A 22679-nucleotide genomic window follows, 5' to 3' on the forward strand; every position below is an offset into this window, starting at 1 on the left:
TTTATAGCTTCCTCCCAAAAACAAATTTAGAGAAAATCTAAAATTAATTATTTCCAAAGCCTAGAAAGATATCATTTTCATTGAAAATTGACACCCAAGTTACCTTTAAAATTATGGAGTTCTTATTTTTCATGTATTAGAGAGATTACGCCTTGGTAACTACTTTTGTGGGCAGCATGGTGGTGCAGTAAGTAGCGCTGTCACTTCACAACAAGAAGGGCTGGGGCGTATGGAGTTTGCATGTTCTCCCTGTGCCTGCGTGGGTTTCCTCTGGGTGCTCCGGTTTCCTCCCACAGTCCAAAAACATGCAGTCAGGCTGACTGGAGACTCTAAATTGCCCCTAGGTGTGAGTGTGTGTCTGTGTGAATGTATATGTCTGTGTGTCTGCCCTATGATGGACTGGTGACCTGTCCAGGGTGTTTCCTGCCTTCTGCCCAGTGATCGCTGGGATAGGCTCCAGCTCCCAGAAGGATAAGTGGCTTAGAAGATGGATGAATGAAGACAAAATTGTCCTATCTTACCATACCTTTTTTACTTTGCACTCAGTTGTTAACTGCCTTTATAAAGCTTAGTGATGCCACACTGTTTTTTGAAGGATGCCTGTCAGGTCTCTGTGGCTATTGATTTAATCCAGAAATTATCTAATGCATCTCCGCTGCATTTACCTGAATTGTTTGCTTAAAAATAACACAAGATCTATTTGCATTGTACTGATGAAAGACTCAAGTTCCTGTGATTTCTTATTACAAAAGATACAGATTAGATGTTTGGCAAATTCTAATCCTATAAAACCCCAGAATATTACTGCAGTGGCTGTGAGGAAGGATTCTTTTGACTAAAACAGAGAGTTGGCTTATTTACAAAGTTTTTGTCCCTTGATGTGAATAAGCAGATTTCAAAATTGACTGATATTCTACTCTTTTATATGTACAAATAGGCATCATTATATTAAGAAATCTGTGTTAATGAGCTCCTTTGAACAGGGTGGCCTTCATTTCCTTGACTTGAATCTACTTTCAGTAATGTTTTTAAAATAAACTGGAGAAGGCAGTTTTTTTAGAAACCCAATCTCAATCTGGATTTTTTTTTTCAAATTGGGAGGACTTTTATTTACTAAGTAACTATAACATTGAGAAAATCCTGTTGAAATGATCAAACTTTCACAAGGTAATGCAATATTTGCATAGATATTATATGTGGAATAACAGATGTAAATTGTATAGAAAGAAATCCTTATATTTAGAGAACAGGTTTGCCCAAAGTATTTGTCTAGTAGTTATTTAATTTTAATGATTTCATAATGACATACTCTAAGTTTCTAGGGATGTATAGTTAAAGGTGGGAGATGTGGCAAAAATATAACATCACAATACTTCAATACATTTTCATGCTACACAATATGAATCACAATATGTAGTTTTTCTGATGCTTGATAACAGACAACAGAGAAACAACAGTGCCATTGTTATCATAAACTTACTGAACAATGATTTTTGTTCAAAGTTTCACATATGGTGCTGCACAAAATTCAGTTAAACAGGACTAACTATGCTCTCTTTGTTATGAAACATGCAGTTGGTCAGTGTTCATTATCCATGATATGCTCAGAACAGTATATTGCAACATATTGCAACATAATTTATCACAATAGCAAGAAATATTGTCATATTGCCCACCCTTACATGTAGTGTAGCAGTCCCTCCAATAGAATTTGCTATTGTTATTGATGCAGTCCCTTGAGATGATACAATTTTAAATATGTCAGGAATCCAGCCAAACTTATAGCCTCTTGACCCCATTGTTCCCAATACTGGTCAGACATGTCTCTTTACTAAGGTGCAGGTCAATAACTGCAGAATATGGACATTATTCTAGAATGATGTAATTTCTTATCTGTTAGAATAACTTTGTATGTGGCCTTAACTAGGAAAATATATGAAATTTACCCTCAAAATACTTACTTATCAACAAAGTGAAGGATGTACATACTGCAAAAGTTTTAGGCACTTGACAAAAATAGATTTAAAAAGCTATTTATTTGCTTTTATTTGCTCAGAAACAAACAGAACCCGATTGCAAAAAAATATAAATAATATTAATACAATATGTAGTGATTTTATGCATGTCAGTGTGTTTAACCATTTCCAAAACTCTCCTTGTGGCAGCCCATTATTTTGATATTGTAGTTATCATTCAATACCTGGTTTGACCAATCAGTGCTTTAAAATGTTAAATCAGGTGTACTGAAGATGGAATTTAACATACCTAACATACCTGTGTGATGGCTGGGGGTGTTGAGGAAAATCTGGAACCAAACTTATTTCTTCAAACTAGCTCCCTTTTTTCTAACAATTCTTTTAAATAGGAAATTCTTGTTACTTTTTGCTGTATTTGTGTTCACTTGCATCTATTCTACTAATACATGGTGTTTTTACTGGCAAAAACAAGCTTACTGTTAAGATAATGGACCTGACAACACTTTTGCAAATTATACACAATGTAACTCTAAAAAACATCTTCAAAGTTTTTAACAGATACGGATTTTTTGAAAGTGTTTTTTTTTTATTTATTTATTTTGGCTTTACAAACATCTCATTTAATAAAGTAGACAAACATTGTGTTTATAATTACATTACATTTTAGCAAAATCCCAATTTCATAAATGTAAGTATTCAAATAAAAAAGCCTTTACTGACTGTATTTATAAATTAAACCCAAACAATATTAGAAAACGATTGCCTCTTTAATGACTAAGAAAGCTGAGAGACTCTGTAAGTCTTACAGTGTTGTCCTGTAATATGATGCTCTCTATATAAGTGTGATTGTTGTTGTTAAGCAAAAATTAAAAAAAAAAAAGAAAATTACAAACTAACGTTTTCAATTTCTTACCCACTGTTGTCCGCATTCTCAGTTTCATTCAATCCAGATTGAAGCAGTAGGTTTTTGAATTATTATAACAGCGCGCCCCCTGCTGTTTGCATTCGTACGTAAGTTAACAAACAATTGTCAGTGCTGCACATCTCAGGTTGTGCTACATAACCGGGCGTATATTCCGTTATAGCTGACAGTATATTAGTGTGATTAAATGTCATTAATAATTAAATTATAGTAAAGGACAGAAACAAAGTTTTTACGAGTCTTTTGCCTAAACGGACTACAAAGTTTGTCGCGCTTATGATGTCACCATCACACATCTCAGGAAGCGGCACGGGCAAAGGCCCTTGGGTTTTGTAGTTCAATTGTATTTAAATCTCTGCAGTTATATTGCTTAGCAAAATGGTAATGATAATATGTTGTACTGTGCTTTTATGGTCGCAAAAAGGCTCTTTCACAAATCTTTTTTTAATCCATTGTCAAAATGTCCCTATGTCGAAACAAATTGTGGTTCCAAAAAGTATTGAACGTGACTGGCAGATGACGTATGTTTGCATGTCTGTCCCTCCCTGGTCGACTCTGACGTAACGGCGTCACGCGCGAAATTTAGAACACGGACGAAACAAAACAAGAGGCCGCGCAGACTAGGTTTATCTGTACCGTGTGCCATTTAACTTATTCATATATTTTGATAGCTGTAAAGATTGTTTACAACGGGGTTTAACTATGTCGGAACAAGGCTGCTACTCCCCGAGTTTTAAAAAGCCGTCTGATATTCTTCGCATGAGAAGAAAAAGGGCCCGGAGTGAGGGAGTTTGTGCGGGAACCTCAAGCGCCGCTTCTGTATCCTCTACTGCAGCGTTAGCAGGGGTTCGGCCTTTTTCACCGGGTCCGCTGCTAAAGGGCCAGGGACGGTCAGGTGGAGTGAAGCGTAGAAATCCTTTTGCTAACATAGAAAATACATATAACAGCCCAAAGAAGAGAGCTGTGTCGTGCACAGAGGACACTTCCGAGTGTAGGAAGGCAATAGCTGTACTGTGCGACGGAGGAAGTTCGACAGAAAATGCCAACTTGAGTGCTTCGTTCGGTGAACTTCTTTCCAGCAACCTTACTGGGAAACAGAGCGACAACCAAAATAAGGTAACTTTAACTTAACTTAAAACTACATTGTGACTACAAAGGTGCGTTAGGTACCATAGCTACATAGCTAACCTAGCTGTTCAGTTCGCTATACTTGGCTGTTAGCTAGCTCGGTATCAACATAGCTCGCTAACGTAACGTTAGCGTATTTGGAGCTGGCTATTGTTCGCATGTTCACTGGTGTTGGTCAGTGACGTTTTAATGTTAGTAAAGATGAATATTATTTAGCCAGTGTTCACAATATCTCAAGAAAAACTGCTACGGCAACATGATATTGCACTGTATTTACTTATTAAAGGCGTCGTTTTTAATCATATGCATAGATATCACTTTAAGTACTTTGTGAACGTAAGGGAGTAAAATGGAATGTTTCTGTTCTACTCAAAACCATAGAAACCATCTTTTTCTGAAGAAAATTCTTTATTCGAAGATGATTTATTTGCTACAGAAAAGGTCACCCCCATTTTGAAGGTAAAGTAACGTTTTGTTTGTGTTCTGTCCTTATTCATTTGTGTCAGACTACAAAATCTTAAAAGATGGCTTCTTTTTCTAACTAGAGCCCGGAGGCTCCTCAGATTTGTGGTGCACCTCCTACAGAAGTATGCAGAGAATATCCAGCAGACTGGAGTCTGAAAACCCGACTACTCTTCACCTCTCCTCATTCTTTCTCTTGGGCTGAGCATCTGAAGGCTCAAGAGGAAGCGCAGGGCCTGAGTTTGCACTGCAGGGCAGAGTATGCTAGTTTGCCGCAGAATATCCAGGTAATTTTATAGTCTGCCTTTGAATTTTGTTAGTTTTGCTTGGTTTGCTGTCATGTGTGGTGATGATTGTACAAAACATTGTACAGCTTCACATCATATAGACTCCTTTTGCACAAAAAAATATTTTTTCTTTCACTGATGATTTTGGCCTGATCAGAGTCTAGATTTAAACCCCTTAGAGAATGTTCGGTCTTACATTTAAATACGAACTGGCTTGGCAATGTTTTGCGACTGTTTGAAGCCATCAGTGCTGAGTGGAAAAATATGGACTTCTTTCTGTGAAAGGTTGTTTGCAGGTTTACTTTATTTAATTTTATATTTTTTATATACTTTTATATATTTTTTTAATATACATTTATTTATTGGATGAATAATGTATATTTAGAGTTACCTTAACATTGCACAGTGGTTGATTTGATGGTTTATTTAAAAAAAATAAAAAATAAAAATTCACCACTGTTGAAAGTGCATTCCATGTTGGATGACCTGAAGAAGAGAGATCATGACCGCACACATCACAGTCTTTGGAGCAAAGGCTCGATTTAAACTGGAATACATTCAGAAGTAATTAAGTGCAGCGGTGGATTTTGTTTTACACTTTATTTTGCTCATTGGAGGATGATGTTGCTGACATCAGTTTACCCTATATTTCTCTTCCTTTCCAGGACCCTCGTAGCTGTACAGAGCTGCGCTGTGGTTTTCAGCAGTGTCTGCAGTACTGGCAGCATCCATATTTGCCCTGGCTCTCCCTGTTCCCCAGGATTGGAGCCGAGCGCAAGTTTGCAGGCAAGAACACACCATGGGCACAGGATGCTGCACTTCAGCAGAGCCTGATGAGCGAGTGGTGAGTGAGGAAGATAACTATGAGCATGTTGCTGTAAATGTGAGACTATTACTACTATCAGTGTATCACAATATGAAGATTTTTTGGTGGACAGTTGTAAATTTCTTCTCTTTATGTTTGTGTGTAAAGTTTTACGTATTTTGTGTGTGTGTGTGTGTGTGTATATAAATCTAAACTGAATTTTTTTTTTTTCTTTTTCCTCCTCTTCTTTTTTCTTTTTCAATTTCACAGGTCGGTGAGCCTCACCTCTCTGTACAGCCTGCTAAAAGCCAGACTCTGTCCGTACTTCTACGTTTGTTCATACCAGTTCACGGTGCTATTCAGAGCAGCAGGGCTGAGTGGAGCTAAAGGCATTACTGCACTGCTTTCCCCCACCACCAGGGGTCTACGGGAGGCCATGAAGGCTGATGGTAAGAACAGCCCACTAAATACAATTGCATAAGCCAAGCCTTGAGTGTTGGACACATGCTGGCGTATGTATGCAAAGAAGAACACGTGGCAAATAGGCCTGTCACCATTATTACATAATTATCTTATCACAATTATTTTCCACAGTTCATTTTCACAGAATTGTATTTAACAAGCAGAATGTGAACTAGGTGCATTTTCATCCATTGTGTTAAGATCTAAATAAAAGAAAGCAGAAACCACACACCTCATAGGTCTTACACAAACAGCAAAAGTTCTAACTTGATTTGGTGTTAAAACACATTTTAAATGTCAATAGTGAGTAATGTTTATTTATTTGAGCTTGAGCTGTTTGTGTCATCATTTGGCACTACTGAGTATTGATAGCTAAGAATCAGCTAATTTGACTGCTTTCACCAAAAAAAGACATTAAAGACAATTAAATTGTTAATCGCAGTTATTCATATGGCAATATATCGTCAGCAAAAATTACATGAACCTGACAGGCCCATTAGCATATTCATGGTAGAATTCCTATGCACCTATTGTGTACTGCATACGGTCCGTTTTCCACTATAGCACTGCATCATGTTTATCATGTGTTACAGACTTTAAAGTTAGTTTTTCAGAGTGTCCTTCACTTTGTTTGGATGTTGTGTTTGCTGTAGGGATAGAGTTCTCACTCCCTCTACTGGAAGAGAAGAGGAAGAGCAAGGAGAGCTGCTCCCCTCAACTCAACGACAACTCTCAACAGAGAGATGGAGCTGAACCAAGCGGTGCTGTGTGAGTACTTGGCTATAGTATGTGGAACTACATGTACAGTACTATATAAGCTGCATGCACAGTAGCATAATCTTTTAACTTGTGAGATTTTGACTATTTTGGCATAACTGTACTATACTTTTTTCTCCTCCTCACACTCCAGGACTTCACAGCATAGCGATAAAGAAGAAGATGAATATGACGATGAGGATGATGATGGTGGTTTGTCTTGGCTGCAAGACATGGGAATACAGGACAAGATTAAGAAGCCTGATGCCATCTCTATCAAGCTGTATGTTAAGACTGCTTAAGGCTGGTTTATTTTCTGTAGCCTTCTGTTTGGCCTGTTTAGCCTAACACAATTCTATAATTCTATAACACAATTCAGTACTTTTGAAATAAGTTTAAAATGGGGCTTTATGGTTTTATCAGTATGAATTCATGAAATAGAATAACTTTAGGGCATATGCTGATCTTTAAATAATGATTTTTTTTTTTCTTTTAACTTATAAGTGTCTACTGTTTAAGATGGTACTGTTTAAATACCTCAGGTAGACATACCAACTGTCACATTTCTGATCCGAAGATTGTTGGTTGTTGAATCTAATCTTTTGTTTATGCACTTAAGGATATATGCCTCCATCTCCTTCCTTCACCATTACAGCAAGTCCAGTATATGTTTGTTATTGTAATGTAAGTGTGCATCTTTAACTCTTTCTACCAGGCGTAAAGAGCACAACGAGGTACGGCTGGATCACAGGCCAGAATCGGTAGTACTGGTGGAAGGCTCCAACACCTTCACCTTGATCAACTTCCTCATCAACTGTAAGAGTCTGGTGGCTGGAGCTGGCTCTCAGGCCGGGCTACCCCCAACCCTGCTTGCTCCCACTGCGTTCAGAGGAGCTACACTGCAGATGCTGAAGGTGAGCAGCTGCTCTGTGTGGTACCACAGCTACTTGAATATTCCTGTAAAGCAGAATAATACTACTCTGTAGATCAAACCATGTTTCCTTCTGCTGTTTCGTCCTACTGCGTCCCCGCCACAGTGGCGTCATGCAACAAGCAGTTTCTTTTGTTATGGTGATGGGAAGTTCTACAACAAAATGTGCTGTTTTATCACTACAGCTGAATGAAGCTAAGTGTAAGGCAAGAATAGGAATGTTACAATAATAAAGCTCTCTAAACAGCACAGTGCTCCTGTCCCCTATGCTTCTCCCTTTATTAACATCCTACTGCTGAAGAGTACAAGTGAGTGTGGTGTCAGATGTGTGAAAAGCGCAGTTGTTTGTTAAAATCTGTAGACATAAAATGCAGCCAGATGATAAAAATTAACAGTACTAGTTGTTGTTAACAGGCTCTTTGTTTAACTGGTTTACATTTCTGGCCATGTGGCAAACGAAGTAGCATTACGCATAGGAATAAAGCACATAAAGTTATGTGCAAAATGGCTGGTGGCTGTAGAATTAAGTAGATTCTCCTGTATGGTCTATATAACGTTGCCTGTATAATGAGTGTGCTGATGTTTGCTGCAGGCACGAAGTGTGAATGTGAAGACCCAGGTGAGGACAGGCTATCAAGATGTGTGCAGTCTGGAGGTGACTGGCCCCATCATGCCCCATGCGCTACATGCACTCACTCAGCTCCTGAAACCAGCACAGAAAGGAGGCTTCTCTGTGTCCCTGTACACACACGAGCCCAGCGCAGTTCTAAATGTACCTGTCACCAAGCTCTCTGAATCTGATCAACAGGTATGTTATAAACAGTGCTGTAAAGGATAGATTAGTCTAAAGAGGGTTTGCATTTTTGCAAGTACCGTGTCTTCTGTTATTATTCATCTAATCATATATGAAAAAAACAAGGACTACAGTGACGCAAGTATCATAACACTGTAGAGGAATGTAATTTTATCATTGTCACTATGAAACATACATTGCAGGTGGACATTGTGGACAGAGTGGGATCCATCAGGGATGTAAAAATTCTTGCTGCATCTTGACACAGCAGTCTGAATGTGCTGTTTCAGTTGCATCAATTTTGCAGTATTAGAATCGATGCACTAACTTCTTGACTATAATCAAATGTTGGAGAAAAAGCACTTCATGTATTGTTTTTGTGTACATTATACTACTGCGTAAATAGTTTTCTCGTAGTCTCACCAGTCACATTTCTAAATCGTTGTAAAGTAAAAGATTCTAAATCGTTGTAAAGATCAAAGATACACCCCTAGTATTTATATTATCCATTATCACTCCACTTCTTTGTTCCACAGAGCAACATAGAGCAGGACCTGGTCAGGTGCGGTCTACAGCAGAGCACAATACAGCAGCTGGAGGAGCCGGCTACACTGGGCAAGTCTGCCCTAAGGCAGCTCCACATGAGGGACTTTTCCTACAGCTGGAGCTCATGAGAACCACCTGCTTCCTTTCAGCTGACTACAGTGCGCTACATATCTGGAAAAAACTGCTTTGTAAGTTCAGGCATTTGCTTAAAAAATTTCCCTGACAATGACATTTAGTAATGGACACGTTCTATGTGGCCAGAGTTTGCCATACCGAGGTTGTTTTATGCTGTCTTTTATAAGAACGACTGCACGAGTTCGACAGCACATTGATATTTTTAGCCATGCACTGTGAATTATTTTACCTGCTGTGTTTAATTTGTTTTATTTGTCTTCACTGCCTATAGGTTTTAAGCTAATTTTATGATGATGCTGACATGAACAGTTCTTAAAGGCAAATTAAATTTAGGAATCTTCTGTTTAACACTATTTACTTGAAGGACTTGAAAGTTAGTCCCATCAGTATTTGTCTAACAGTATATGTGTGTATATATATATCTGCTTTTGTCTCAGTGTAACAGTTTGGTGAAATTGTCTGCATTACAGAAATGTCTGAGAGACATTTAAAGGAGAAAGTTGTGGCACAAAATGTTGCTTTTTATTGGTGCATATTTTATTGGTGAAAGTGCATATTTCAAGCTTGATATTTTAATTTTTTTGTATGATATTTTATGACATTAAATGAATTGTTTGTTGTGCCACTTTCTCTCATGTGTTTCCTTAACAGAGTAGCAGAAAAAATAAATCTGTGCCTGGTGCAAATATTTATGTTCATCAAGTTCATCAAACTGTGATACCAAAGAGTTTTGAAATAACTTAAGTTTGAGATAAAGACAAGGCCGGAAACCCTAATGAGCCAAAATGGATATTGTAACTACTCTGAGTTAATTATGAGTAATTACACCTCATTTTGGAGGAAACTTGGCTTTATCATTAAGGGCCTATGACATATTTCCCTTAAGGATGCGATGCACCAGAACCAACCTTATAAATTATGAAGTAGGTCTATGCAGGATCGCTCAACATGTATTATGTGTTAAAGGTTGACAGTGGTACAGTATAAGTGGTTGCCCACTACATTTAGGCTGCCTGCCCGCTGGAACACCAAGAAGTCAAGTGGTCGAGTGTTCACAGAAACCTGCGTAGCTCTGCTGCTGCTGCCGTCTTGTGTTTCCGAGAAGCTGATCTGCCCAGCTATATATTAATAAGTCGGATCTGCGCGTTACACACGTGCAAACAGATACACATGACAGACGAGGGAGAGAAATGGCACACACGCTGTCAGCAGGTTCAGACCTATACAATAACCGCTCAGTGCACTTTTCCGCTTTATTTGTCTACACTGCCCACTGCTCGGACCAAAAATCACACAGTCCGTGACTCCGTGGCCCACAGGTGATAAACATCTACTGCACACTGAGCGCTTACTGCAGCTCCAGGGTCTCTTAGTTGTAATTCAATGCGTTAGAATGAAAGGCGAGAGGTCAGCAGACTATGTGGGATGACAGCTAAAAAGAGCGGGTGTTGGACTAACCAGGGGAGCCTTCGGGCTGCCGATTCAGGAGCGACTGACCTCCGGTAAGTACCTCTGACTTCCCGCTCACCGAGAGTGACGCGCAGCTCTGCGCTGAACCGCAACCATGAACTTTTAAGAAAAGATTTCAGTCTGCAGAGCTGCAGCGTGGCTGAATTCCCAGTTTACAACACGACTATCAGTAGCTACCGTTGCGTTTTTGTTGACACGCCCCCCAGTTTGGAAAGTTACTCATCGGAAAATACGCGTTTCTCACCAGCGTTGTGGTGGTGTTCACGTGTGCTCGTCTCGTAAGTAGGTGTTTCCGACACGATTTGGGTTCCGAGCGAACTATCGTCAGGATCTGTTGAGGCTAAAATCATTTGCTTTTTTAAAAAAAAATTATATCATTTTATATTTTGAATACATTTGCCTTCAAGCCCGGAAATTAAGCATGTATTTTTGATTAATTCATTGGTTTTTGCTTCACTGTTTAGAATATATGAATAAAATAATGTATGTATGTATATTTGAAATGAACCTCTCTTACAAACAGTGATTCCACCATTTTTATGAATGGTCATGTACAACCAAAATATAAAGGGACACTCCCGTCGAAATGAAAAATGTAACCATCGTTACATCTGTTGTTAATTTCTACTCGTGTCCCACAGTGGTATTAAGACAGTCTCCAGAGTACGATTTTATTTTTTAAAGACTAGAAAAAAATCTAATTACTTACAAAACTATTTTTGTTCGTGAGCTGTTTTGAAGTGTTTGGTTTTTTCCACCAGCTGGTGAACACAGAAGGAAGAAAAATAGCTAAAGTTACTGCTAGGCAGCTGAATGTATTATTGTGGATGTATAACTGTGGTCACTGTCTTCAAATCATTGCAGTGGAAAGAATGGATTACACAAAGGACAAAAATGGCTTGTCAGATGAGGAGATTAACAAGATAAAAGCTAAAGTTAGCAAGGAAGCTACCTGGCTTGGCTGAAAGAATAGAAAACCTTTCTCCATTTTGTGCTGAATAAAGATAAAATTGCTCTCAATGATTTTGTTTGATGCCGAGTTAAGAGTTACACTAATGCTAGCTTTGTTGTATTTTTGGCTGAGCCAGTAGTCAGGATAGTTTGATGCCACAGGGATTTCCAATGTTTCTATCAGGGAACTTTTGGAGAGGAGAATTACCACTCTGCAATGTCTTCCAGGTTTCTCAAACGCTAGAGGGCGCTCCCAAGCGAGTCCAAAATGAATGGGTTAAGATGGAGCATTTGAGCAAAATCATAATTTATGAATGCTTAAACATTTTTAATGTAAAAAAAAAGAATACATTCATTTCCTGAACACTGAATAGCATAAAACATTTTAACACCGCTGTTATATTTTTAAGAGCTTTTAAACTCGATTTATGGAAGTTTTAAACGGCGCCCCATGAACGTTCATGACGTCTGTGAGTGCGACTGCCAATAGCTGCTCCGCTTATTTAGTGAAATACAGCCTTCTTCTTTCTAAAATTAAAGGAAAGTTCTGGGCAAATGATTAACTATTTTAACTTTTTGTTTTTAGCCATTGAGTTCCATTTATTCCCATTCATTGAGGACTCGCTCGCGGGCGCCCTCTGCTGTTTTGCAGTCCTGTTTTTGATATAACGGGGGAAATAAGAAGTGGCCAGGCTCCTCATAAACCGGCTCTGGTTGTATTACTGTTTGCATAATGCAGGCTGGGTATTGTAGTGAGAGCATACGGATGACTGAAAATACAGGAAAGAGCTAAAAAACTTTCAGTTTTGTCAATGAGGAATATTAAACTAGTTTTTGGCCAGAATGCCCATTTAATGCTTGAAGCACCATTTGTTACTGATTTCAGACTGAAAAAAATGAGTGCAAATGAGCGTTGGGACTACGCTGATTGTTCATCCAGATGACTCAAAACTCACAAAATCTGTCAACTATATTTAAGCATACCTCAAGAAAAAAAGTTTTTAAACATACTTTGATTTTCTGCATACATTTTAAATCGTAGCCTGTGCTTTAATAATGACATTTATGATGACATACAATTTAAACAGTAATCTGGGCTACTTTGAGCTAAGTAATTATGTGAATGAGCCCACAGCAGTATGAGACTATGTGCTTCATATCTTTGATATGTGCATGGGCTACAGCCTGTACGCTCAGAGTAATGTGAAGACTGCTGAATGTAGTTGAGTGGGGTGGTTTGGGCAACGATCCAGTCCAACCAGCTCTTTTGCATCTCTAGTAAAGAAGCTCGTAGTAAAGGTCACATTACAAATCATTTGATACAGACACACTGCACTGCTGCCATTCTTTTTGGGTGTGTGGCCTCACATGTCCTCAACATAGTGCCATCACTATGCCTCCTAAAGGGGCAGGACATTCGGGCTGGACTGCAAATAATAAAACCATCTCTATGGTCTTAAAGAATTGTGGCTTAATGATCATTAACCAAAGTTAGATAAAAAAAAAACACCTAAATAATTTTTCTAATTATTAATTTTCATTTTTTTTCAAATATTTTTTCAAATTTTACAGCAAAAAGCTATAGAAGTATAACTGTCTGCCTGGTCAGGACTGTGTGGGCATTTCAGACTGCTCAGTGACTGGTAGTGTAAAGTACTGCATGGCAGCAGTCTTTTTCACTTTTTAAGCTTTTATTTTCTGGCAGACTTTGAATCTGTGTGAGATCTTGGATTACAAAGGTAAAGGTACAAACAGCAGTAACTGTGGAGATCAGTGCTACTAACAGAAGTAGGAATTTGGCCAATCATCCCAACAGCATTAGCATTTTCTGGCTATAATAGAAAATAAATCATTCAAGCAATGTAATTTGTCGACAAGCTGCTTCCCAATGCTGGTTTAACTTGTGATACTAAGTATTCAGTACACTTTTTTCCCTATTAAACACATGCGCTGCAGTAATTTCAACACAGTTAAGAGATGTTTTTTAAAAGCTAGCTAACTCACTAGTAGTCAGTTAGGCTAAAGCGACTGGTTTATGTGTGGGGCGGAGCTGTACAAAGGAGCTGCTGAAAAAGAATCTGCCTTGATTCTAACTAATGCCCTGATTGGTTTGAGTTGAGTTGACAATTGTCAATATGTCAATTAGTTGACATACATGCAATTGAAGTGCAGCTGACAAAACTGTAATATGTCTGTGCTTTTCAGTTATTCTGGATGTTTATGTAAAATCTTGTTGTTTTACAGTGTTCTTTCTTGTTGTCCTATTGCACTGAGAGACATTTCCTCAAGACATGCAAATACTTGGTCTTGCAGTAATTTTAGCATCAGTTCTAAAAGGTGAGTCAATCTAGATTATGTAGCAAAGTAATGACTGATATATTGCATAGAATCTACTTAAATCACTGCAACCTCAAGATGTTTATTTCTTCTTCCAATCATTGTGCATCACCGGTACCACCTACAAGCCTGTCTCAACACCAGTACCCCCTACAAACCACATGTTCAGATCGGCGAGGTACAGGTGCAGATTGGGGGTACGGTGATCCTGCCCTGCAACAGCTCAGCCTACAGCAGAGGGGAACTGGATGTGCACTGGGAGGCTATGGGCAAAGATGTAGCCTTCTTCCAGAATGGCCACCTTTTGGCTGGACAGGGGTACGAGGGCCGTGTAGAGCTCCAGTTATCAAAGGCTTTGGAGGGGGACTTCTCCTTGACTCTAACAAATGCAGTGATGAGTGACACAGACCTGTATGAGTGTCTGTGGCAGGGCAAGAGGAGCATATCCACTGTAATACTGAATGTCTTACGTAAGTATTGCTGAAAAAACTAATTTTGATGGTTGACAGCTAAGAATTCCCTATCCATGCTCTGCCCACAAATGTGTTCTTTCCTCGCTACTTTTGTGAGGCTGGGCTATAATGCTGGCAAAAAATCCCATTCAACCTAAAGAAAAATTCACAGTGTGCTATAATGGGAGCCAAGATAATGGAATACTTTTCTCGAGATTTCAAGGTAACAAAACTTTGTTTTCTCGAAATAATGCTATAATTATTTTAAAATCTCAGTAAAACGAATTACATACATGATAACTGTACAAATGTACTATACTATACATATTACAATAGGGCATTGGTGGCATTGGTGCATCTTGGTAAGAAAAACATTTCTTGTGAGATCTAAAATGAATTGCGTCATTATCCTGTGAAAACAACATTTCATTTTAGAGATCTTGAGAACATTATCTTAAGAAAATATGTCACATGGTAATCGCAATCACCTTCTCAGGGAGAAGTTCTCAAGAAAACACATGAAATTAACTCACTATTGTGGAACAGAGTAAAACAGAATAAATAACTTAGGAATCCAGCGTAGAATTAAAAACAGAAAACATTGTAATAGTCCAATATGAATAATTTGCATACACTGATTGAAAAAGTCAGTTGCACTACAGTTTCTCCTTTGGTTGAATTACAATTTTGCCAGTGTTCTTTAAAGCTTGTCCAACCTCGCCACAGTTACTACAAGAGAACAAGAATTTTTTTGGGTGGAACGTGAATTGATCAACTGCAACTTGACTCCTCAACAATTATTTTCCTTAGCTTTTAGAGTGCCTGTGGTGTTTCATTTAGTTTACAACAACTCAACAGTCAACAAGATGTACAAAAAAAGCTAATGATATTACATTAAGTCTCATTTTCTCTCTCCTTTAAGCCCCACCGTTTTCTGAACTGCATACCTCTGTGACAGAGGGTGAGGACGTCACACTGCCCTGCTATGGTAGAATACCAAAAAATAAACCTTGGGAGAAAATGTTTGTTCAGTGGTTAAAGGATGAAAAGGAAGTCCTGCTATTCAGCTCTGGCAAGATCACTACAAACACTGGCTACAGGGGCCTGGCATTACCACCCCAAGAGGAAATCAGTTGGGGCATCTATTCACTGACAATTGAGTCAGTAAGAGCCTCGGACCAGGGTATCTACAAATGCCGCTACAAGGCCAATGATTATGAAGCTCCACGAAGCGGAGTTCCTGAAACATACAGCCTCAGTGTTTTAGGTAGAGTATACTGCAGTGGTTCTCAGTCCAGGTGATTGCATGCACTGCTTTGACTTTCTCTCACTCTAACATGCATGATTTCACTCATGAAGGGCATGAAAACTGGCTGGAGCACATGGAGCTTGGAGACCTCTGGTCAGCCATCTGCAAATGAGCCATTTTGCATGTATGCTTAGTCTGTCATTTATTGATTCATTGTATTACGCTTGGCTGTCTTACTATTTTTTTTTACTGAACTGTTATTGCAGGGCTGTTCTGGAACTATACTAGTACTATGCTACTATCAATTCATGATAATTCTAACTAGAATAAATGGAATATGTAATTTTCCTGGTTTTATTTTTTTGCATTATTTAAAAATGCCAGCTGCAAAAAGTGAAAATGTTTCATTATGAATTAGAAATAATTACAAACTGTCCAAAATTACTTGGAAAATTTTTTATTAGGGATACTGCAATTGTGGGCTGGTGCTGATTTCCAGTATTTTCCATGTTTTGTTCTGATAGCAGCAATTTTTTACAATGGCATGTCCTATATATAAAGTATGACAAATCAGGGTAAATTAGGTCAGACTACACACAGGACTAGGCAGAGGGAGAGTAACTGAGATGTACTTGGAAGCCACATCCATGAAACAAAGAATGATAAGAGGCAATGAAAGCATCAACTAAAATATTGGCAAGAACATGAGCAAAATAAACATACCAGCAGGACTTCTCACATCAGCCCTTCTCTTGGTCAGGCACAGCAACTATATCCTTACATCATGCTTGGCATGCCCTTGTATCCCCACTCAGCAAGATCAGGTTCAGGGAGCCCCAGCTGTACCTTGGTGTGTGAGGAAGGGTTCCTGATAGGCAGGCAAGCTATGTTATTCCCATAAGCTCAAATGCTTATGCTTTTTGCTACTTCCTTTGCTACCCCACCCCTGCCCACCCAACAAACTAATCACTCCATTCCATAAAAAAAACTTATTAAGCTAGGGCTAGGGATTATCTATGGCCTATAGAGCATGTTTCCCTTCATTTATTTATTTGTTCATTTACTTTACTTTATTTTCCAGATCACTTGCAGAATTAATTCACTGTATTGTCTTCTGTTGATGGAAATTTAGAAAAAAAAAAACAAAACATTTGGATCTGTTTGATGGTATAATTCAGAGGAATCAGACTTCAATCCGGGAGGTCTGTTTTACAGCTATTTAGTGCACAGTGTATAACACTAATGAGTTGTTTTGGGTGCGCTAGAGCTTTGCCATGCTAGAACTCTGCTGTGATCTGTAGGACTTGAGTTCTAAGCCCCCAGCATTATTACAACCATAGTTATTTATTAATTGAAGCCTATAAAAAATGTGTTAATCTTTTTGGTCCGGTTTCCAAAGAACCTGATGCTACAGTGGAAGAAGCCAGTGATGTTACTGAGATGACCAGTTTTAGCACAAGTACAGAGCTTACTGGATTAATTGTTGGTGCCAGTGAAGACAACAATACGGTGCAGGACACCACAAGAGGTATTTCATAACAGTAAGAATAACAGGGGTCAGAGCCAAAGATTCAGACAGCAAATAATATATGACAAATCTACAAAGCTTGTTTAATGCTAGTGTCTACCTCTTAAGACAGGTGAAGAATTTAACCACTTTGAATTATCTAAAAATGTGATAATCTTTTCATTTGGAAAAAAAAGACTGCTGCAAAATGATGCCTGGGTATAGTGTTGCATCTGTGTTGTTTTCGTGTTATGTTTTTGTTAACTGATATAAGTAAAATGTGTTTACTTCTAGTGATCCCAGAGCTACTGCCACAGCTGAACACCACTACTGACACTACAGTGTTAATTGCTGATGCCGCTACTCAGCAGGACACCATGGAAGGTACTGTAATACATACCCAGTTGTTGATGTTAATCTATTAAATTCTTTTAAAGCTATCACACTGCAGGACCTGTTGTGGTTGTGTCCCAGTTTATCTAAAGTCTGCATAAACAGTTCTGGGCTAAGAATATGGAAATGTGGCTACTGCATGTCCCATGTAAAATGTGTTTGCTTCTAGTGATCCCAGAGCTACTGCCACAGCCGAACACCACTACAGACACTACAGTGTTAATTGCTGATGCCAGTGCTGACAGCACTACTGTGCAAGATACTGTGGGAGGTACTGCAGTATGTACTTCACAGTTGCTGGATCGTACTCAGATGTTGTGTTTTTGTTAAATGATCTAAGTACAATGTCTTTCCTCCCAGGAGTCTTACAGATGCAGCCACAGCCGAGCACGACTAGCGACCTTTTCGGGTTACTTGCCAAATCCAGTGCCGACAGTACTACCAGGCAGGACACTATGGAAGGTACTATAATGGATCACACCCAGTTGTTGACCTTAATCTACAACCCAAACCCAACTCCAAAAAAGTTGGGACGCTGTGTAAAATCTAAATAAAAGTAAATAAAAACAGAGTGCAATGATTTGCAAATCTCATAGACCCATATTTTATTCACAATAGAACATCAGATGTTAAAGTGAGACATTTTACCATTTCATGAAAAAAAAAACTAGAACTTGATGGTACCAATGCATCTCAAAAAAAGGGACAGGACAACAAAAGGCTGGAAAAGTAAGTGGTACTAGTGAAAAACAGCTGGAGGAACAATTTGCAACTAACTCACATGACTGGGTATAAAAGGAGCATTTTAGAGAGGCAGAGTCTCTGAGAAGCAAAGATGGGCAGAGGTTCACCAATCTGCAAAAAACTGCATCTACAAATTGTGGAACAATTTCAGAAAAATGTTCCTAACATAAAATTGCAAAGACTTTGGATATCCCACCATCTACAGTACATAATATCATCAGAAGATTCAGAGAATCTGGAGAAATCCCTGTATGCAAGGGACAAAGCTGATGGTCAATATTGGATGCTCATGATCTTTGGGCCCTCAGGCAGCACTGCATTAAAAACAGGCATTATTCTGTACTGGAAATCACTGCATGGGCTCAGGAACACTTCCAGAAGTTATTGTCTGTGAACACAGCTTGCTGTGCAATCCACAAATGCAAGTTAAAGCTGTATCATGCAAAGAAGAAGCTATATGTCAACACGATCCAGAAATGCTGCCACCTTCTCTGGGCCAAAGCTCATTTAAAATGGACTGAGGCAAAATGGAAAACTGTTCTGTGGTCAGATGAATCAAAATTTGAAATTCTTTTTGGAAACCATGGACGCTGTGTCCTGCAGACGCAAGAGGAGAGGATCCATCCAACTTGTTATCAGTGCACAGTTCAAAAGCCTGCATCTTTGATGGTATGGGGTTGCTTTAGTGCCTATGGCGTGGGCAGCTTACACATCTGGAAAGGCACTATCAATGCTGAACAGTATGTAAAGGTTTTAGAACAACATATGCTCCCATCCAGACAACATCTCTTTCAGGGAAGGCCTTGCATGTTTCAGCAAGACAATGCTAAACCACATACTTCATCCATCACAACAGCATGGCTTTGCAGAAGAAGAGTCTGGTTGCTGAACTGGCCTGCCTGCAGTCCAGACCTACACAAATAGAAAACATTTGGTGGGTCATGAAACAAAAAATCCAGCAAAGAAGACCCAGGACTGTTGAGCAGCTAGAATCCTACATCAGACAAGAATGGGACAACATTCGTCTCCCAAAACTCCAGCAATTGGTCTCCTCACTTCCCAGACGTTTACAGACTGTTGTTAAAAGAAGAGGGGATGCTACACAATGTTAGACATGGCCCAGTCCCAACTTTTTTGAGATACGTTGCTGCCATCAAGTTCTAAATGAGTTAAAAATTTTCATGAAATGGTAAAATGTCTCACTTTCAACATCTGTGTTCAATGTTCTATTGTGAATAAAATATGGGTCTATGAGATTTGCAAATCATTGCATTCTGTTTTTATTTACATTTATTTATATTTTGCACAGCATCCCAACTTTTTTGGAATTGGGGTTGTATTAAACTCTTTCAAAGCTATCACACTGCATGTCTTTACGGACATCCTTCCCACTACATGGATCAAGGAACCAGTGGTTGGTACAGATCTAGTGTCTATCACAGCTCTCACTGCACAGGTCGTGTCCCAGTTTATCTAAAGTCTGCCTGTGTTCAGTCTCTCCTTAAAAACTAATCTTGTTACCTCTGTTTTAAATAACCATAGATTAATATGTCTAAGTTACTTTTTAGGTATAAAATGTTAGAGAGAGTATTCTAATAATTTTTGAATCAGGGTGATCATATGTCCTTATTTTCCAGGACATGTCCGAGACCAAAAATGTGTCCAGCCCTGATTTTAAATTGTCCAGAATTTCCAGGATTTGGCTTTGCTTTCTTGTTGATATTTGCTTGCCTCCCCTGTGCCGCCCATCTGCCCCTGGTGTTCTCTTTTTTTGAAAACCAAAAAATTGTGAGCCTATTTGAAAAGAATTCCAATCTGGAACTCAAGCCAGAGCCAAAGATTCATGAAAGTATGTTATACGACAAATCTACAGTGCTTGTTTAATGCTAGTGTCTACCTCTTAAGACAAGTGAAGAATTGTACCACATTTAATTTTTCTAAACATGTTATCATCTTTTCATTTGTAAAAATGTTGGTAGATGTTTTATCAGGACTGAACAGTTCTGGGCTAAGAATATGGAAATGTGGCTATTGCATGTCTCATGTCTTCTGACCTTTGCCTTTGAGCAGAACAACAGGTTGTTCTAGGGTTGCTGCACAATGGCACCTGAGTATAGTGTTGCATCTAAGTGTTGTTTTCATATGATGTTTTTGTTAACTGATATAAGTAAAATGTGTTTGCTTCTAGTGATCCCAGAGCTACTGCCACAGCCGAACACCACTACAGACACTACAGTGTTAATTGCTGATGCCAGTGCTGACAGCACTACTGTGCAAGATACTGTGGGAGGTACTGCAGTATGTACTTCACAGTTGCTGGATCGTACTCAGATGTTGTGTTTTTGTTAAATGATCTAAGTACAATGTCTCTCCTTCCAGGAGTCTTACAGATGCAGCCACAGCCGAGCACGACTAGCGACCTTTTTGGGTTACTTGCCAAATCCAGTGCCGAGAGTGGTACTGGGCAGGACACCATGGAAGGTACTGTAATGGAACACACCCAGTTGTTGACCTTAATCTATTAAATTGTTTTAAAGCTATCACACTTAAAATGGACAAAATAGAAATTCTGATTACTGGGCCTCAGTCTTTTTCTGATTGTGCCTCGATTGGGTCTTGAACCTAGCGCTGATATAAACTGGTAAAAGCCTTGGCTTTAATGACTAAGTTAAAAACTAAAACAAATATATATGTGGACAAAAAAAAAAGAAGTCTTATTTTCAGCTGAGGAGGACTGCAAAGATTAGACATTTTTTAATCTTTGGCAGATTCTGAAAATAATGATTCATGCTTTTATTACTGGAGTATCACAATGCATTGTTTTCATGCTTGAGCCACTGCACTGTCGTCACTCTCCAGGTGGTACAAAACTCACACTTACAGGTACCTAAATGCTGTTTTTGTACTGTGTTTTTGTTAAGTGATCTAAATACAGCATGTTTCCTTCTAGTGATCCCAGAGCTACCGTGGCAGCCAAGCACAACTGCTGACTTCAATAAGTTAATTGCTGATTCCAGTGGCGAAAGTACTACAGTGCAGGATGCTGTGGGAGGTACTGTAGTGGGTTCTACTGAAAACCTAAGAATATTATGGGCCAGCACTGCCGTATGTTGCTTAATGAATTCCACATTTGGAAATGGAAAATTGAAAACTACTGTTGTTAAAAAAATGAAAACTACTGTTGTAAAACTATACAACACCATATGTACTGATTTGGTGTTTGTGATCTAAATAAAAATTCATTTCCAATAGTGAATAAAATGGACAAAGATTATTTGACCAGTTGATTGAATAGTTAATCACTAATTTTGTTACTTAAAATTGCACACAAGCAGGTCTAAGGTATGGTAAGTTAAACTATCTTAAATGTCAGGTTACATTTTCTTGCTTAAGTTTCAAACTGGTAATAATAACTCAGAGTGACACTTGAAGCCACACTGCCAGCTGGAAGCTCTTAATTAGGCTACGGAAATTCTGGGATGACCTAAACATGACATGAGGCCAAATGAACACCTTTACAGCATGATGTTCTAATCTAATATGACAATACAGCAAACAAATTAGGCCATAATGACATAATTCACAATAATAAACTTGAGTTCATCTTTGGATCCACAGTCATAACTTTTTTTTCCCCCCGTCAGGTGATGAAGATCCATTTGAATACCTTTGGGCTGAGAAGGTACCGTGGGTTCGCATTGGGATGATCAGTGTTGTACTGCTGGTCACTGCAGCATTCTTGGGCACACTAGTGGCACTAGGAAAGCTTTGACTGAGGATTAAGCAGCACCTTAGTTCTTTCTAATTTTATATTTTCATATATTTTATTCATCTTGTTTTGCAACACTTCTATTTTCAAAGTATGTCTGCCTGTATTGCACACCTCACAGACCTTGTTTATAACTTATTAAGATGAAACAGCCAAATTACTTCCATAATCAGAACTGTTGAACCTACATCCTGAGGTTGGTGCTACATTTTATCTCAGGTAATTACTTGCAATATGGACACCTAAAATTAATTAGCAGTATTTTTTTTTAAATCAATGCATTTAGGGTCAACTGTGCTATCACCTATAACACGTAGCAGATATGTATGTAACTTATGGATAGAATGTCATACATTTATTTACGTTTATGATCATAGTTAATGGTGGCGTAAATTAGAATTACTAAAATTGTCTGTTCCTTCATGAAAAATAAATTGCATGTGCTTCAATATACAAATATTCAAATATACAAATATTCATCTTCATATCAAAACCTGAAGGTTGTTGGGATTTAGGTCCCAGTGAGTACTTTTAATAAACTTAGAAAATATTTTTTGCCTATGTTCTTGTAACAGTCTTTTCCACCGTGCTTAACTGAAAAAAA

At 38.5% G+C, this 22679-nt stretch overlaps 2 protein-coding genes across 3 annotated transcripts; both read left to right on the forward strand.

Moving 5' to 3' along the window:
* Positions 1-3492: 3492 nt before the first annotated feature.
* LOC118798131 (protein downstream neighbor of son homolog) lies at positions 3493-9520 on the forward strand. Its single transcript, XM_036557481.1, has 10 exons — positions 3493-4014; positions 4408-4485; positions 4572-4775; positions 5441-5619; positions 5851-6029; positions 6696-6810; positions 6953-7081; positions 7514-7712; positions 8322-8537; positions 9059-9520. Exons 1-10 carry the CDS (start codon positions 3601-3603, stop codon positions 9194-9196), a joined length of 1851 nt encoding a protein of 616 aa, XP_036413374.1. The 5' UTR covers positions 3493-3600; the 3' UTR covers positions 9197-9520.
* An 861-nt stretch (positions 9521-10381) lies between these two features.
* On the forward strand, positions 10382-22631 carry LOC118798409. Of its 2 annotated transcripts, none has more exons than XM_036557847.1 (12): positions 10382-10705; positions 13869-13961; positions 14090-14431; positions 15336-15680; positions 17062-17190; positions 17464-17553; positions 17732-17833; positions 17923-18024; positions 20495-20596; positions 20686-20787; positions 21257-21358; positions 21951-22631. In XM_036557847.1, exons 2-12 carry the CDS (start codon positions 13916-13918, stop codon positions 22076-22078), a joined length of 1590 nt encoding a protein of 529 aa, XP_036413740.1. In that variant the 5' UTR covers positions 10382-10705; positions 13869-13915; the 3' UTR covers positions 22079-22631. The 2 variants fall into 2 exon arrangements, with proteins under 2 accessions (XP_036413740.1, XP_036413741.1); XM_036557848.1 differs by lacking the exon at positions 10382-10705 and adding an exon at positions 10744-10951.
* The last annotated feature ends 48 nt before the right edge of the window (positions 22632-22679 follow it).

Source organism: Colossoma macropomum, unplaced genomic scaffold, assembly GCF_904425465.1.
Source record: "Colossoma macropomum unplaced genomic scaffold, Colossoma_macropomum, whole genome shotgun sequence".
NCBI classification, from domain to species: domain Eukaryota; kingdom Metazoa; phylum Chordata; class Actinopteri; order Characiformes; family Serrasalmidae; genus Colossoma; species Colossoma macropomum.

Coding starts and splice junctions, on each gene's coding strand:
- LOC118798131 (XM_036557481.1), top strand. CDS start 3,601: ATGTCGGAACAAGGCTGCTACTCCCCGAGTTTTAAAAAGCCGTCTGAT. Junction 4,015..4,407: donor AGAGCGACAACCAAAATAAG/GTAACTTTAACT, acceptor TCAAAACCATAG/AAACCATCTTTTTCTGAAGA. Junction 7,713..8,321: donor CTACACTGCAGATGCTGAAG/GTGAGCAGCTGC, acceptor TGTTTGCTGCAG/GCACGAAGTGTGAATGTGAA.
- LOC118798409 (XM_036557847.1), top strand. CDS start 13,916: ATGCAAATACTTGGTCTTGCAGTAATTTTAGCATCAGTTCTAAAAG. Junction 17,191..17,463: donor GGTGCAGGACACCACAAGAG/GTATTTCATAAC, acceptor GTTTACTTCTAG/TGATCCCAGAGCTACTGCCA. Junction 17,554..17,731: donor TCAGCAGGACACCATGGAAG/GTACTGTAATAC, acceptor GTTTGCTTCTAG/TGATCCCAGAGCTACTGCCA.